Genomic DNA, 17,589 nt, shown 5'->3' on the forward strand with positions numbered 1-17,589 from the left:
CTAATTAACTATGGAGGTCAATTTTTGTTCTTTAATTCAATAAGCATCAGGGATTTTTATTTATTTATTTTTATCTAAACCAACATAACTTGTATCAACGAACACTCGGAAACCTCTGAACGAGTTCTAGTTTACTGTAGCAATATGCTCAAAAAATGGTTAACATAGTACATTAGAAATCACCCAAATATGTTGCTCTATGCAAGTGCATGAGCTTGCTAGTTTGTTGCTTATTTGTACTTCAGCTAACATTGCATGTACAAAAATAAACTCGAGATTGGATGAAGCATTTCAGTAATAAAACTAATTACTCAGAAGATAGACTGTCACATTTCACATACAGTAACCATGCTTTACATTTCAAAAGGTAAAATCCAAGAAACAAGGACCATGCTTTCTAAAGATGTCATTACAATGAGAATACGTCCAAGGGGAGTTAAAAAGAAACTGGTATTAGATCTTTTGAAAAGACAAGGAGACCCTGTCTAGGCAGGGCAGCAACAGGATTAATGTCCTAATCTTTGTGAAAATTTGGACCAGAAGTAGACCACACTAAAACAAATAAGTGCAAAAAGAACTACGTGAATAACATGGTTTGATCCATGCTGGATGATACTCTTGTTCAATCTCCTCATGTTGTTCTTCACCCCTGCTTGAGCTTTGATCAGTGTCATTTGCTGTTATGAACAAGAAAATATAGTAATTTCAGAAGTAGTAACTTCTTTCATCAAGGAAGGGAAGGCTAAATGCCACTTACTTGATATGAATTGTGAACAAATTATAGAATATAAGCAAGAATCATTGTTAAATTCACCTTGGCCAAATGTATTTATTATTTGATCCAAAATGCAATTGCTGCCTGTCTTAACATTGTTCAATACCAGAAGCCCCTCTAGTTTTCATTCTTTCCTAATACGAACTGTGAAGAGGATTCAACACGAATTATACTGGAACTTGACCCATGACGAGCATCTACAAGTCTCTTGTATAGATCATTATGATCCATAATGGTACTAAAAAATCTAAATCATTTAGTTATTTATTTATCTTCTTTCCAAATCACTATGTGTGTGTGTGTGTGTGTGTCAAGTGTTGATCAGAACACAAACCCTAGAATGAAATATAACATGGCCGGCAAAGAACCAGAGTGTTCTGAACCATGAAAAGGCAATGACACTTTTGCATATTAAATGGAACTTTATATACTTCCAGGAAATTGCAAATTAGAGTTGAAAATTGAAACCAAAGTTTTAAAAGGCTTGCTTGAGGCTTGCCTCGCTTCAAGGTTAAGGTAAAACGTATCAAGGTTTTGATTTTTAGGCATTACTCCCTAAAGGCTAGCACATCATAGTTTGAGACATGCCTCAAGGCTAAGGTAAAACGTATCAAGGTTTTGATTTTTAGGCATTACTCTCCAAAGGCTTGCACATCATAGTTTGAGACATGCGCATTAGGTGCGCTTTGTATGCTTTTTGCTCATAAGCATATGAGGAGTATGCATGTGAGCTTTTATTAAACTTTGTCTATTAGATTGTTTAAATATAAAAAAATAAAAAGAATTCATTTTTGCAACTATATTCTATAAGAAAAATTAAGTAAATGATCAATCAAGAAAAAACATAGTTAATGGTCAAGTGAGATACTCAATCACTAAAATTAAGAATATCAATTTCACTTTTAGTAAAGGAAAAGTTCCTTTTATGTAGTAAAATGTTCAACGTCCTAAGGAGAAAAGAATTTACACCTTTATATTTAATTTTGTTTTTATTTTTTTACCATTTTAAAGTATTTAATTTATTTACTAAATATAAAAATTTGAAATTTAAAATGCGTACACCTCAATTCTTTGAGGTTTACGTCTCGTCTCATGAGGGGTCAAATGTCTCGAGATACGCATTTACCTTTAAAAATTTTGGTTGAAACAAGGTCTAGAGTGCGAATTATATATCCTTAAATCTTGACATTGAAAAAAAGATTAAGGGTTGGTTTGGGATGTCCTAAAAAAGTGCACTTTTTGACTTATTGATGGGTTTGTGTTGGGTTTGGGTTGGGTTTGATGTGATGTGTTAGAGAGGTGATGTAATTTAAATAAGATGATGTGACTTAAATAAGATAGTGACTTTTTGACTTTTTAACTTATTTAGTACATGCCAAACTAGCCCTAAATACTGATTACCAAGTATTGGTTAATATCTTATTACTATTTATGCCTTTTTCTTTTCCTGTTTTCTCTTCCCAGTACACATAGAACGGAAGTCCATATTGAACTCTACCCTGTTATTTATAGAGCTAAATTCATAATTCAAGTAATTGAAGATAAAAAGAAGTAATGATTGTTCATTCATGTCAATGTCAAACAATCCAGATATTCTACCAGTAAATGTTCCAGAAAGCTAGTTTAAAAATAAAATAAAAAATAAAAATCTATAGTGAATGGTAGTAAAGTTGATGGCCTACCAGCTCATTGAGAAAGTCATTCCGAAACTTTGCCTCTGTTCCAATCTCTTTAGGTACCTGGCATTGAGTGCTCAGGAAACAAAACAAGTAGAAACAAAAATGTAGAAAAGTGTCGTAATTAAATGATGAATAATGCTTGGGACCCTTTTTGGGGGTCACTCCTCACCTCATTTGTTACGTGATGAATGGTGATTGGAGGAGTAAGAAAAAAAAGAAAAAAAAAAAGAAAAAGAAAATATAATCAATAAAAAAGAGAGAGGGTCAAAGGAGATGGGAGAGAAAAAGGGAATGAATCATGTTGTTAAATGATAGCATTAACAATTCAAAAGAATTTCCTTTTCTTATTCTTTTTCTGTTGGGCTTTTCTCCAGTAGTGATTGGGGGCCCGAAAACGGGACCCCCGAATGCCCCGAAATTTTTTTTTATTTTTTATTTTTTATTTTTTTTTTTTTTTTCAGCAGACGAAGAAGAGAAGGAGGGGAGGGGAGGGGAGGGGAGGGGAGGGGGAGGGGGGAGGAAGGACTGGAGGGGGCCTAAAAAATGGAGGAAGAAGACGGAGGAAGAAGAGGTGGCGATCGGCTACAGAGGCGGAGGCGCGGCGACGAGCAGAGGCGGCGATCGGCGACGGAGGCGGAGGCGCGGCGACGAGCAGAGGCGGCGATCGGCGACGGAGGCGCGGCGACGCGATCGGCGACCGGCGACCTGTCTTCCCTCTCTCTCTCTTTCTCTCTTCTCTCCCTCTCCCTCTCCCTCTCCCTCTCCCTCTCTGTCTCTGCGAAGAAGAAGAAGAAGAAGAAAATGGCGGAAGAAAAGAAAAAAAAAAAAAAAAAATCAAAACCCAAAACGACGTCGTTTTGGATTTTGAGTCAAATTCGAGCCACCATTTTCGGGCCCTCAAACATTACTCGCTTTTCTCAGCCCTGGGGGTGATTCCGAGGAGGGGATGGAGAATGGAAAGCTGATGAAGGCAGTCACGGGGGCACGGGTCCTACCCTGACTCTTCAAGGGTAGCTTAGCTTGAGTTGCGTGTGTGGCTAGGACAGTGATCAGGGTGTGAATAAGGTGATGTGATGGGTGTCTGCCTGCGATTTGGGTGGCTTGAAATCAAATTGTGAATAGGGGATTAACAAATAATTAAATTGTAGTTTAGAATAATTTAATTTACTAATTGATTGAAGAATATTATTAAATAATTATTAAGTATTTACATAATATTTTATATATATATATATAACTCAAACTAATTTTATATAATATTTTTTTATATATATAACTATTAATTTATAATAAATCTCATATTTTAAATCTCTTTCATAATTATTTTTACTTTGATATTTCATTAGATGTTAAAAACATATATATATGTGTGACAACCATCTCCTTAGTTAAAATTAATTTAAATTAAATTGAATATATGCTTATTGTTAATTGAGTGTTTATGTGATTAGGTGCTATTGATTGTCTTGAAAAATTATTGACTTGCTTGATTGAACTGATAGGAGAGAATATAAATTCAACCTATCATTCACTAATTTTAACAAGTTATAATTAAATAACTAATTAACCAATTAGCGTCTAATTCACATTAATATAATTAAATTAGTACGATTGAGATTATTATATGTAGAGGATTAATTTTAATTTGTGAAGATGTGAATTTTATTTAATATGATTAAATCCTCAATTTAAATTAAATAATTGATGAACTAAATAAAATAAATCCTAATAGATATAGAAGAGAGAGAGTGTTTAGTTAGTTGAGTCATCTTTTCTTCACACCAACAGAACCACGTAGACTTACGTAGAGAGAGAGAGAGAGAGAGAGAGAGAGAGAGAGAGAAAAGGCTAGTTCAAGAAAGGAAAGTGAAGCAGATTGTTAGAGACTTGAAATTCATAGTAGATAGCTTAGTTCCTTCATCTCTAGGTAAGGGTTCTTCTTTTGTAGTTCAATAATTTGTAGAATCATACAATCAATTAGAGCATCAAAGATCATTTAGAGGGCTATAAGCTTATTGAGTTGAATTGGTAATTAATACAAGAGATTAGAACATGCATGTTAGAAAATTGAAGAAAGGGTCAATTTACCTCATAATTTTTACATGCATAGCATATTCTTAAGAGAATCTGGGTTCTAAACTTGTTTTTAACCATGATTCATAGAGTTTAAGGAGAGATTAAGCATGAATTAGAGCTTGGGTTCAAGAAAATGGATGTTTTATGAAATTGAGTTTCAAAAATGGAAGTATGAGTTTAATTTGATATTTAGAGCCTTATAAGAATTCAATTAAAAATCTGATTTAGGTTCGTAAAATTAAGCCTTAATTGAGAATTAATTAAATTCAATTGAAATTGAGTTAGGCTTAAGATTATGGAAATAAATGTGAAGATTAATTATTTTAGCCTTGATTTGCTTGAAATGGAGTTGAAATTGCAAAATTTACAAGTTTATGAGTTTCTGATTCAGTAATTTAAACATGACTAAACAATTATAATTAATGTGTATGATTCTAATTTAAGTTTAATTGTGTAATTAGTGACCTTAATAAGGGTTTGTATATGATTCGATTATTTATATTTAATTAGTTTGAGTAATACATAACTAAACATATTTTAATTGGAGGTTAATAATCTAATTAATTCCGAATACTAGTCATCCATATTTAAGAGGAATGAAAGGAAGAAAATGTAGGAATAACCGAGTGAAAAATTAGAATTAAATGAGAGAAACTCAAAGACAAACAAGTAACCGAATTAAATAGATTGTAAGAGTGTAATTGTAATTGTGTTGTGCTTGACTTATTTGTTTAGGTCGGACGCTGAACGATTAGCACGTGTTTTTCAGGAGCTCACTGTAAATAACACTGTTGTAAAGATATGTGCTAATTGTATTTATTTTCCAAGGAAAAACTATATTGTTTTCTGAATTGATCATTTTATTGTGAATGATGATCCTCTTTTCAATTGTATTCATGGCATCCATAGCTTATTGTTATTGTTATCGTCATCGATATTGTTATTGATACAGAAATCTCTATCAGTTCCAAATCTTAGAACTATTATTATTGTTTGATGGCCATCAATTGATTGTTCGATCTTCAAGATCTATCGTATTGTTGCTATTGGATGTACCACATATGACCTATATGAATATGATTGATTGAATTGAACGAATGAACGATTGATTGACAAAAAGATTAATTGAAAATGTTCTATCAATAATCGATTATTTCAAATACTGTAAGGACATCATTCTTAACCTCTTTACACAGTTGTTATTCACTGGGCTCTAGCTCACTGTTTATTATATATATGTAGGTGATCAAGCACTGGATCAGAGTTAGTGGCGTCAACCTGAACTCTGTTTTGTCAAGCCAACCATTGTGCCTTACCGCGAGGTTCCGAAGTAACATATGTCATGGCTGGGGTGTTTTGGATTCATCCTTTTGGATTTTGATGAACAGGAATCCAAACCAAGGCTAGACTTTGAATTTGAAAATGATGTGTTGAAATTTCAATGAAAGTTGTGTGTACCAAATGATCCCAAATTGAAAAAGCGAGTTTTGCAAGAAGCCCGCAATATGTGTATTAACTACAGCGGAGCAGAGCGATTTCAAAGATGGATTATAAAATTCAAAATTTAATTCACTGTTAGTGGATAGATCAGTGAGGTTTTAGCAGATTAAGCAATGTTTTGCACATGTTAGGATCATTTTGGAGAGTCAATATGTTTTTCGCAGTGTTGGTGGGTAATGAAACTGGTTGGTTCTCGGATGACTGTAGTTGAGAGAAGGCATCGCTTGCAAGAAACAAATATTGAATTGTGTAAGTTGGAGATCCAGAAAGCAATGCCCATGTCTGTTGAGACTCTCTCTTCCATTTTTTGGCAGAAGATGAAAATTAAAATTTTTGGTATTCGACATCAATGTAAAAGGAGTATATATATTGAATATCCTAGAGTAGTTTACGACCGATATATCTAACTTGTCTATAGCCTAACCAGAGTTAACAACAACTATTAAATAAAAGTTATGTTCTCTGAATCTCATCGTTAGTGTCCCAATAGCTAAACATGCCTCCAATTCTATCAATTAAGAAATTACAAGAAAAGTTGAGTAACAAAAGAGAAGAAGGAAAAAAAACTTACAAATTTCAGTTGTCCAACTTGTTTACGGAGACCTGTGATCTCATCATCCAAATCCCCATGCATCGGATCAATCTGTAATTGGATTTCATCTGAACTAGCCACTTGTCTCGTGCTAAGCCTTTCCATGCATTCACAAATGCAAATAAATACATACAACACAAATTCAATATCACTACCAAACAAAAGGGAATTAGAAAATAAAAAAGAAACTCAATTATATTAGGCTGAATTTGAAGAGACAAGACTCAAGTTTTATTTTTTTTCTTTTAAATTCTCGATACTCAAATAGAAAAATCCAAAAACAAATAAAAATGAACTAATTGATTATGAAAATACCTCGATCTGTATGGAGCGGCGCCATAGAAGCCGCCTTCTAACAACCCTCATCACTGATCACTGATCGATTACTGATTACTGCTAAACTGAGACTGATTATGATTGGTAATTGAACTGATTCAACTACTGGACTGACTGACTGGAATCTGGAATTGAATTGATTAAGTATATCTGTTATATTGCATTTCTATCTGTTGATTGTTAATTGATCTGTTCGTGTTTTTATGTTTAACCTACAAATTGAAGGCCTTATCGGCGGCCATATCTGAAATTGATTAATGTTATGTGTTCGTTAGAATTTATAGGAAATTATGGCATATTTATCTGAAAACTGAATTGGTATGATTAAATTAGATTAAAATGGGTTAAATTGCATTGTTGACTTAATTACTATTTTGCCATTGTGAGTGGCCACTATCTAAGACCACCTTTGAGCCTCATTACACCTAGATCAAACATTTGCTCAGCTCATTTCCCTTGTTCTTGCCGACCATGAGAGTTAGAGTGAGAGAAAGTGAGTTCCTCCTTGATAATTGCTTGTAGACTTGGAGATTTTAGAAGATAATTGTGAATTTGAGCTCTGACACCTTATAATTCAGACTTAGGTAAGGATTTCACCTTTTCATTGATGTATTTAAGATTGTTCTTGCATGGTTCTTGAGCCTCTAGAGAGCTAAGTCATGTCTTAGTCTAATAATGTTGAATTGGAGCTTATTCCATGCATGCATGTTGGTATTGTTGAGTTTTAAGTTGATTTCATGGATAATTGTTGCATGCATGTACAAGTTCTAGCTAAGGTTCATGAAACCATCATGTTTTTGAAAGATTTGGCTCATTAGAGCATGTATTAAAGCTTTGAATTGATTTAAAACTCATGCATGTTCATTTGAATTGTTGTCATGAAAATTGATTTGAAATTGGGTTTGTTTGAACTACCATTGGGCTTTGATTTTACAAATTGAGCTTTGAATCATGTTAAACTATGAGTTTTGAAGTGTTTTCCAGAAAATGAGCCTAAGAGGATCGAATTTGGTGTTTGAAACTTGATTTTGAGCTTGAGGTTCAAATCTGAATCTGGGAATTTCAGATTTTGAACTCACGCTCGAGCGGGGTGACTGGCGCTCGAGCGTGGAAATCGTGCTCCCAGTATTTTGTTCTGTTTTTAAGTCAGCTCGAGCGGGGTAATTTACGCTCGAGCGGGACCTTGTGTCTTACGCTCGAGCGGATGTCGAGCGCCCAATCGAGCGTGAATTTCACCTATCTAGCACTTTTGACTATTTTGAAGTACGCTCGAGCGGTTAAGTCTGCGCTTGAGCGGAAACCTTTGTCTGCATGTCCGCTCGAGCGGATTAACCTACGCTCGAGCGGGACCCCTATTTTCTGAAAATTCTGAAAATACTTTTAAAGTGCATCTTTGCATCCTCATTTCATCCTAGGTATTCTTAGGCCTAGTTTAAGGCATCTTAATGAGGATGTAGATGTAGAACCACACCGAGTCAAGATAGGGATTAAGTTATTATCTTTCTCAACTGTGTATCTTAGTGTGTGTTCAATCTGTAAATTGTGTAAGGTTGGCGACTGGGGACGCACTCTAGCTTTACTATAGCCCAGAACTCTGTGAGTAACAACTGTGTAAAGATATGTTTAAAATGATTATCTTCTGAATAATTGAACTGTACTATTTTCTGAACTGATACTGTTAATTGAATGAATGTATGTCCTATATTCTGAACTGTATTGTGGCATTCTTAGCAACTACTGTTTACTGTTACTGTTACTGTTACAGAGATCTCTGTCGGTTCCCTTGTCGGAACCATTACTATTTACTGATTGATGGCCATCATTTACTGTTCGGTCTTTTAAGACCTACTGTTTACTGTACTGCTATGCTAATGGATATACCACATATGACTGAATGACTGATATACTGAATTAACGAACTGTTTTCATTACTGCAAGGACATTCATTCTTAACCTCTTTACGCATTACGTTATTCACTAGGCTTTAGCTCACTGCTCATATATATATGTAGGTGTACAGGCACCAGACCGCGGCTAGAAGTGTTGGGGTTAAGCTCCAGTTTTGTCAAGCCAACCTATGTGCCTCACTGCGAGGTTCCGAGCCTGTCAAGCTAAGGCTATGGGGTGTTTTAGCTTTCCCCCTTCTGTTCTGTTTTGTAAACTGTAGACTGTTACCGTACTGTTTAATAGCGGTTAGGTCCTTGAACTGAATGATTGTATATATGTACATACTGTTTTGTCACTGACTGCATATATGTATGAAAAAGTCTTTTTGGCATTCAGACTATCACAGCTCATTGGACATTGTTTATTTGCTATTTTGGCTTCCGCCATGCCTCTGTACTCTGTTTTACTGTATTACTGTTAAGCAGGCCTTCGGTAATCTCGGATTACTGGCCGGTTACAGTGCTAAACCCATAGGGGCGGGTTTGGGTCGTGACATGCCGCCCCTATGAGAACTAGACGCCATTGGAGAAGAAGAACTTGAGACGATGATCAAGGTTTCGAATCAGGAGAAGAAATGAATTAAGGGAATAGAAAGTGAAAGAAACCCTACAACAAAGAATTCTATTAAATCGTCAAAGTTGGTCTGGACTGGCTATTTTCGACGATTGATAGATAGATTTTGAAGTTTTCTTGAACAAATTGGGTATAGGGAAGGATGGCTGTGACGTGTAATGTGTTTGGTTGGCGGAATAACGATGATGTGCCAACAAAGTGATCGACAAAGTGATCCATCGTTGGATTTGGCGATCAGACAATTACCGGTGCTTGTGACGTGGTCATACCAGAAATCGATCTGGGACGTCGGATCTATATAATAGACGGTTCAGATCGTTGTATAGTATAGCCACGTGTCACGGAATAAGTTTTCTTGAAGAGGTGACTGTTTTACAAGTGGCATCTGATCATTGGCGAAATTTGTTCCATCCAATCCTATTGTTAGAAAATGCCATTTAGACAATTCGCACCTGTGACATGTCTAGAACAAATTTATTTACTATTTTATTTAGCGAATTTTTAATGTTTTTTAATTTTTTTAGGGGATTTTTTTTAGGGTCCCTGGTATTAAGATTTTATAGCATAAATGGCATTTAATATTTTTATAATGTCTAAGGTCCTTCAATATCGACCTAGAGATATTTCAATGCAGAGAATTTCTTTCTGGACTTCCCAAAGAATTTCACTAGGTTCAAACCAGAGAAAATTGAAATTTCTCTGAGTTCAAACTAGAGAAATCCAGAGAAAATTGAACATCACAAAGAAAATTAAACAAGACAGAGAAAATTAAACATGCAAAAAAAAATTACACACGGCAAAGAAAATTAAACATGCTACAAAAAATTGGAGAAAAAATCAAAGAGACAACTAGCCATAGAAAATCAAGCAAATTACATAGAGAAAAGTGAATCCAATATGTTTAGAAACAATTGTGATGCCAGAGAAAATTCATTTCAAGAGGAAAATTACGTACAAGGACACAACGAACCAATAAAAATCAAACAAACAATATAATTTGATGGGTCAGGAAAAATTCAGATGCCAGACAAAATCAATCAAAATTTTGGCCCAAACTCAAAGAAATTTCGACCCAACTCAGAGAAATTCCGTCCGACTTAGAGAAATTTTGGCCAAACTTAGAGAAATTCAAAGAAATTTTTCCTAACTTAGAGAAATTTAGAGAAATTTCTTTAATTTTCTCTGTGTTTTGGAAATTTCTCTACGTATTATACAGAGAAGAGAGAAGAAAAAAATGGAATAGTTTCTTGTCAACCCTTTAATTCTTCACTCTATAAGGGAAGTAATTTAACAAGTGATGCAAATATATGTTTTGAAATTTCTTTGTGTTTTAAAATTAGAGAAATTTCAAAACTTTGCAAATCAGAAAAATTTCGAAACACAAAATTTCTATGTATTTTAAAATTTATCTGAATAAAAATTTCTCTCTCTCTCTCTACTCAAAGAATGGCAACTATAGTAAGCTCTAAAACACACTCAACAGGCTAGTAAACTATTGACCATAATTGAAATATATATGTATATATATAAATAAGTCATCATAGTGTTCAATGCATTTTGCCTTTATCCATTTCCAATTTTTTTACTGAAATGTGACTCCAAGCAAAGAATATTCAATATATATGAGCTTTCTTTGATTTTTGATTTTTTCTAATTTGTGATTTTACAGCTCAGATTGTCGTCCAATTCCAATATTTTATTAATTCTCCTTTTTATCTGCCTGTTGATTTTGCTTTCAAAGATTTTGTTTTAATTGAGTTTAGCTTTTTTTTTTCTTCTTTAATCTTCTTCTTGTTTTCTCCATACCAGTCCAGCTTCTATCAAACCCATTTTTTTTTTCTCAAAACCTTATTAGCTTAATTGGAATCTTTTATGTAATTATATATTCTAGTTTTGTCTAACCATTTCCATCGTCGACAGCACCGTCGCCGCAGCCAAAATCTCTAGATCAGCTTTCATCAATTGCCTATTTGGCATAATATGAAGCCTCAAATCGGACATATATGAGTGTCCGCCAATGAAAATCGACAAATCATCAAGCGTGATCATACCAAATCACTCCAAAATCTATATACATATGCATTTGAAATAATAAAAGAAGAATTGAATTAAATCAAAGATATTCAATCACATCACTCCACAATATATACATATATATGTATGTGTATATATATATAGAGAGAGAGAGAGGGAAGAGGCTTACGTTGCAACAGCCATGCTTGATGCAAATGCCGACAGGAGGGAGTAAGATTGTGATCAAGATTTCACAGAAGATCACATAGCAATTTGTCATGGTTGAGTTGAATTTAGCAGAGAGGAAGAGAGAGAGTTTGAGTAAGAGAGAGAGAGAGAGAGAGAGAAAATTGATTTGAGAGAGTCAAATTTCTCCATGATACATGGACGTGGGGTTGAGGGACATCATAAAACAATATTGTGATCTTCTTTATTATTAAAAATGAGATAGAGACCTTAGACTAATTTTTATTTTTTATTTTTAAAGTCTCAATAATTTAAATAGAAAATTAGTGATAAATCTAATTTAGAGAGTATTTAAGGCATTAGATATAGTAAATATTTTTTGTTGATGAGAGGTCCATGTTTTGTGAAATCATTTGGTGAGAAGTCCTATATGATATTTTATTTTCAATTTTACCCTTTGATTATTTTTATCTATTTGACTTTTTGTTGGTTATCAGTTCAAATTTTTCTCTATCTGTTCAAATTTTTTACCCTATTGTTTAATTTTTTAATCTTTTCAATTCAAATTTTGCTTATCTGTTTAAATATTTGTCTAAATAAAATTTTATCTATTCAATTTTTTGTCTATCTATCCAATTTTTTGCCTATCTATTCAATTTTTTCCGTTACTTGTTCAAATATTTGTCCAAAATTTTATTGTCTATTCAATTTTTTTTCCTTATAAACTATTTGTCAAAATTCTATTTGTTCAATTTTTTTAATTTTTTTTTCTATCTATTGAAATACAAGGAAAACCAAACCCTATTTGTTGAGCTAATCCAACCTTATCTGTTGCAATACCAAGTTAAACCAAACCTCATTTGTTCAATTTTTTGACCTATTTGTTCAATTTATGTATCTATCTATTAAACATACTCTCTCTCTCTCTCTCTCTCTATATATATATTTTCCAAATCAAACATATCTTATCTGCTCAAATTTTTGTCCAAACCCAAAGAACCAAAAAAAAAAAAAAAATCAAATATTCATGATCTGTTGAAATTTCTTATCTCCTTTACACAAATATACAATCCAATTTTGAATGGAAGAATAGATATACAGAGATACATACATTCACATACACATACAAAGAGGTACTCATCATTCAATCATATGATCTAACACTAAACAAATAATAATAAAAAAAACAAAAAATAGATAAGAAACAGAGAAGAAAAGAGAAGGTGAGAGAGAGAGAGAGTGAGAGATATGGATATACAACAACTACTACTACTATTACTACTACAATAACAACAATAAATGTCTTTAAAAAAATGTTTGTAAAATGTACAAAAATTGATCTTACTCCACAGATCATTACTCAAATAAACCGAACTCAAATCTGAACACAGATAAAATGTTTATAAAAAAACACAAATTCTGAGATCCAAACTCAGTATCCTTAGATCTGCTAAAAAACAACACAGATCTGACCAAAGAAAGAGAAGCATGGTGGGATCTGGGCTCGTCATTGCCATAAGTCATATCGTTTACTTCTATATGATAAAGTGATGGCAATGACAATACTTACTTTGGATTCTTCATTGACATATATAAGTCTAAGCTCTTGATGTTGTAGAGAGAATGGAAGGATGAGTGACTAGAGATGAACCAGACAACAGCGATGAAGAGATCGACAAAGACGGGTTTGGTATCGGTGTAGTTTTCTTTATGATGTTCGATCACTCTAAAAATGTGAAGTCTGAAACCCTAGTAACCGATAATGGAAGGAAATATGAAAGTTTAGAGGAGTTGCTAAGAGAAAGAATATGCTATATATATAGCGAGATGAATGAGGATGCAGCGGAGAAGCCAATGTGACCTAAGGAGCCCGACGACAACGAAACGACCTTAACAACGAAATTGGCAGCGGTGACGCCACCGTATCGTCGCCGTCACTAACAATTAGAATCGAACTAGGCGATGAGTCGGGATGAACAATGTAAGAGAGAGAGAGAGAGTGTGTGTGTGTGTGTGTGTGTCACGACCTAAACCCGCCCCTATAGGTTTAGCATTGTAACCGGCCAGTAATCCTTGGATTACAGAAGGCCTCTTAATAGAATAATATTTAATTGGGGACTGCAGAAGCAAATATACCAAATATGAATAGTCCATAGAGTTGTACAAATATACATGGGATAAAAATTTGAAACCTTATATATAATATATTCATATATGTGACATCATGATGCATTGGTCTTTATCACATTTGATACAGTTGCAGCCCAAAAAGGAAAATAGCTTTTATACACAAAACAAATGACTTGTTCGTATTACAAACAAAATATAAGGTCTTTACTATTACTGTAACAACCCCTATCCGTAATTAGCCACTAATTCGTATTTAATGATACTAATTGAGTGGATCAAATGAATTATTGGGGTTAGTATGTAAATTGCATGATATTTGGTCTTCTATCTATTATTTATAGAAATATCTGTTTGAAATTCCACTTTAATATGTAAATTGAAAGCCTTATCGGCATCTGAAACCGAAATTGACTACACCGATATGTTATTTGGAATTTTTAGAACCATATGGCAAATTTTATTAAAATTTGATTCAGTCTGATTAATTAAGTCATGTTTGGTTAGCCTAATATTTTAATTATTGTATTTTTAGCACCATAGCTTTTTATGAGCCTAATAAGTTCATTTGAACTCATTTAGCTCCTTTCCCCTTATTCCTTGAGTGCCAAAATCTGAGAGTTTACTTGTGAGAGAGAGAGAGAGTGCATTATAGTAAGAGAGAAGAAGAAATTAAAGGTAGAAGTTGAAAGCTTTGCTTGAGTTCATCAATTTTGTGCAAGAATCTAGTTAATTCAAGACTATAGGTATGAATCCAACCCATAATTTATGAATCTAAGTCATCAACATGAAGATTATGAGTTTGAATGTGTATATTGAGCTTAGAGTAGAGTTTGAGTTGCAATTCATGCATGCATGTCCATTTTCTTACAAATTGAGCATGATTTTCAAGAATTCTCTTGTGCATGTTTGAAATTCATCTTCATTTAGGGAAATCATCAAGTTCCAAGTTGTTTTGTGGGGTTTGATCATGTTTTGAGGAGTTTGATACAAGAAAAATTCATGCATGTTGTGTTCATGAACATTCATCATGTTTTAAGTTGAAAATGTGAGCTTTTGACAAAACCTTGGGCTATGATTTTATGAAATGATCCTAAATTCTTCATGTTTTACAAGTTTACTATGTTTTCCCAAGTTTTGGGGCCCAAGAGATGTGTTTTGGAAGGTTGAATTCGAGTTTTGAGCTCGGTGATCAAATCTGGAAATTCCAGAATTTGCATCCACGCTCGAGCGTGGGAGTTTACGCTCGAGCGACCACTCTGAGTGCGTGCACTCCGCTCGAGCGATCAAAGTCCACTCGAGCGTGAATTGCAAGCTCCCAGAAGTTTCATGTCATTTACAGATTGCTCGAGCGAAGGAATGTGCGCTCGAGCGACCATTCACATTTTGCATGTCCACTCGAGCGTGGAAGTTGTAGCTCGAGCGTAGATTGAGACCAACCAGTACTTTCTTCGAGTTTGCAGAACGCTCGAGCGAAGGAAGTCTTGCTCGAGTGACCCTTCTCATTTTGCATGTCCGCTCAAGCGGGGATCTTATTTTCAGAAAATTTGCCTAAGTGTTCCAACTCATGTTTTGGCATCCTCATTGCATCTTAGGCATTCCTAAGACCTAATTAAGCTTTGATAATGAGGTTATGGATTAGAAACACACTAAGTGAAGAATGTACTAAGTTATGAGATTCAAGAGTGTGTTTTCATCTTTGGGACAAAAAAGAACAAGAATCAATGTAAAGTAAGCTAAGACGTGTTGGCCACATGAATGTGTAATGATAAGACATGCTTGTGTTATGTATTTTGTGATTGTAGGTCAAGACTTGAGGATTGATTGACCGCTTACTGGAACCACTGTGAGTAACGTTATCGTAAAGATATGTTTATATGAAATTATGTTCCAAATGAAATGTGATAAGCTATGATTTCTGAAATGATATCTGTTTTCGTGAACGAATATTCCATGTTTGAAATCTATTATGGCATCCATAGATAGTCCCAAGTCATGGGGGACGACATGAAAATGCTGGTCCATGATATACAAGTAATTACGAGATCTCATTAGCCACTTCATTGTGGTGATATGTGTTTAATCGATATCCGGAACCGGTTACTCTAGTCGGAAGACGTTCTGTAATGTGTTCTATGGGATGCACTATTATTATGTTTTGATATGAGAATGATTATGCTATGATCTGTTTTCTGCTTATGATATGTTCAGATTTCGTTCACTAACCTCTTTACCTTAATGTTATTCACTGGGCTTTAGCTCACTGTTTGTATATATATATATATATGTATAAGTGAGCATTCTGGAGTTCAAGTCTGGAGACTTTTTGTCTGAATCTGTGTTTTGTTGTCAGCTAGCCATTGTGCCTCACGTGGAGGTTCCCGAAGTGTCCTGTGTTCAACTTCTGTTGGTTCTGTGTATATATATGACTTGATGTAATTCGGTTGGCTGTACTTCAGATACTTTAATGTGTGTGGGTATAATGTATGATTGACTTTTGACTATGTATATGAAGTTTTAAATATTCTATTTCATATAAGTCAGCACAGCTCATTGGACAACTATATTTATGTATTTGCTTCTGCTAGCCCCTTATTATATGCTTATCTGTTCAGAGACCTTTGGTAATCCAAGGATTACTGGCCGGTTACGATGTTAAACCTATAGGGGCGGGTTTGGGTCGTGACAATTACCACTTAGACTTGACTTGATCATATCAGGGAACCTCCTTGGAGGCATAATGATTAGCTGACAAAACAGAGGTGTCTGATCATCAACTTTGAGTCTGGTCACACGCTTGGTCAGCAACATGCATAATATAAATAGTGAGCGGAAGCCCAATGAATAATAACAGAGTAAAGATTTTAATGAATGATGCCCAGAACAGATTTCAAATTTCATAGCAAATCAGAATCATAATCAGGCTTATAGCAGAAACTGAGTCATAGTCTTATTCATATTCAAATCATGTATGGTAGGTCTATTAGTATAAACATGTCTCTTTGGTCAAGCATATCAAGTTCCAAAAGGAACCTCTGGTGCTGGGTAACATATCTCATACATCGGCCACGGTATTGTTTCCCCCGAGCGATGGCCTGTGCCACGGTATTGTTTCCCCCAAGCGAGGGCCTGGGCCACGGTATTATCCCCTGGGCTAGGGCCTCATGACCATAAGCCACACTATTATGTCCCCTGGGCAAGGGTCTCTGCTAAGGATACCATAATTACGTTTCAAAGAAAATTAGACAATCATTCATTCATACAAAATATAGCATTTCAAAAAATTGAACATTTCATATCATCAGAAAATAATTAAATCCAAACATAACTTTACAGAGTTATTATTCACAGATAACCGGTGGCTTCAAATAAACGAGTAGAGTAGGTAATTCACTTAACTTGAGGCGCGTGACCTTCATAACATAACAGATACATACATTGAAACACACGCTCGAATTGTACATAACTTATTTCATTTGTCCTTAGTGTGTTTCTAGCCTTTATCCTCATTATAGTGTTTAAATCTTGGCCTAGGAATACCTAGGATGGCATGAGGATGCAAAAAAATGTACTTGAAAATATTTTTCAAAACTTGCTAAAAACAGGGTTCACGCTCGAGCGTGGCTTTCCTCGCTTGAGCGGACATGCAAAATGTGAAGGTTCGCTCGAGCATAACTTTCTTCGCTCGAGTGATCTGCAAACTTTGACAAAAGTACTGGTTGCTTGATTTTTACGCTCGACGGACGCTCGATCCCCGCTCGAACATGAGACTCAAACCTTTGCTC

At 34.5% G+C, this 17,589-nt stretch overlaps 1 protein-coding gene and 1 long non-coding RNA gene across 2 annotated transcripts; one reads left to right on the top strand and one right to left on the bottom strand.

Moving 5' to 3' along the window:
- Positions 1-331: 331 nt before the first annotated feature.
- On the bottom strand, positions 332-6,966 carry LOC114280181 (bet1-like protein At4g14600). Its single transcript, XM_082921691.1, has 3 exons — positions 6,602-6,966; positions 2,458-2,514; positions 332-677 (listed from the first exon to the last, which is right to left on the bottom strand). Exons 1-3 carry the CDS (start codon positions 6,725-6,727, stop codon positions 507-509), a joined length of 354 nt encoding a protein of 117 aa, XP_082777817.1. The 5' UTR covers positions 6,728-6,966; the 3' UTR covers positions 332-506.
- On the top strand, positions 4,203-6,406 carry LOC145822994 (uncharacterized). The gene is made up of 2 exons (XR_014365004.1): positions 4,203-4,381; positions 5,773-6,406. It is a non-coding gene; the product is annotated as an uncharacterized LOC145822994 (long non-coding RNA).
- Positions 6,967-17,589: the final 10,623 nt, after the last annotated feature.

The sequence above is a fragment of the Camellia sinensis genome, chromosome 3 (genome assembly GCF_055761805.1).
Source record: "Camellia sinensis isolate YWXY chromosome 3, ASM5576180v1, whole genome shotgun sequence".
NCBI lineage: Eukaryota > Viridiplantae > Streptophyta > Magnoliopsida > Ericales > Theaceae > Camellia > Camellia sinensis.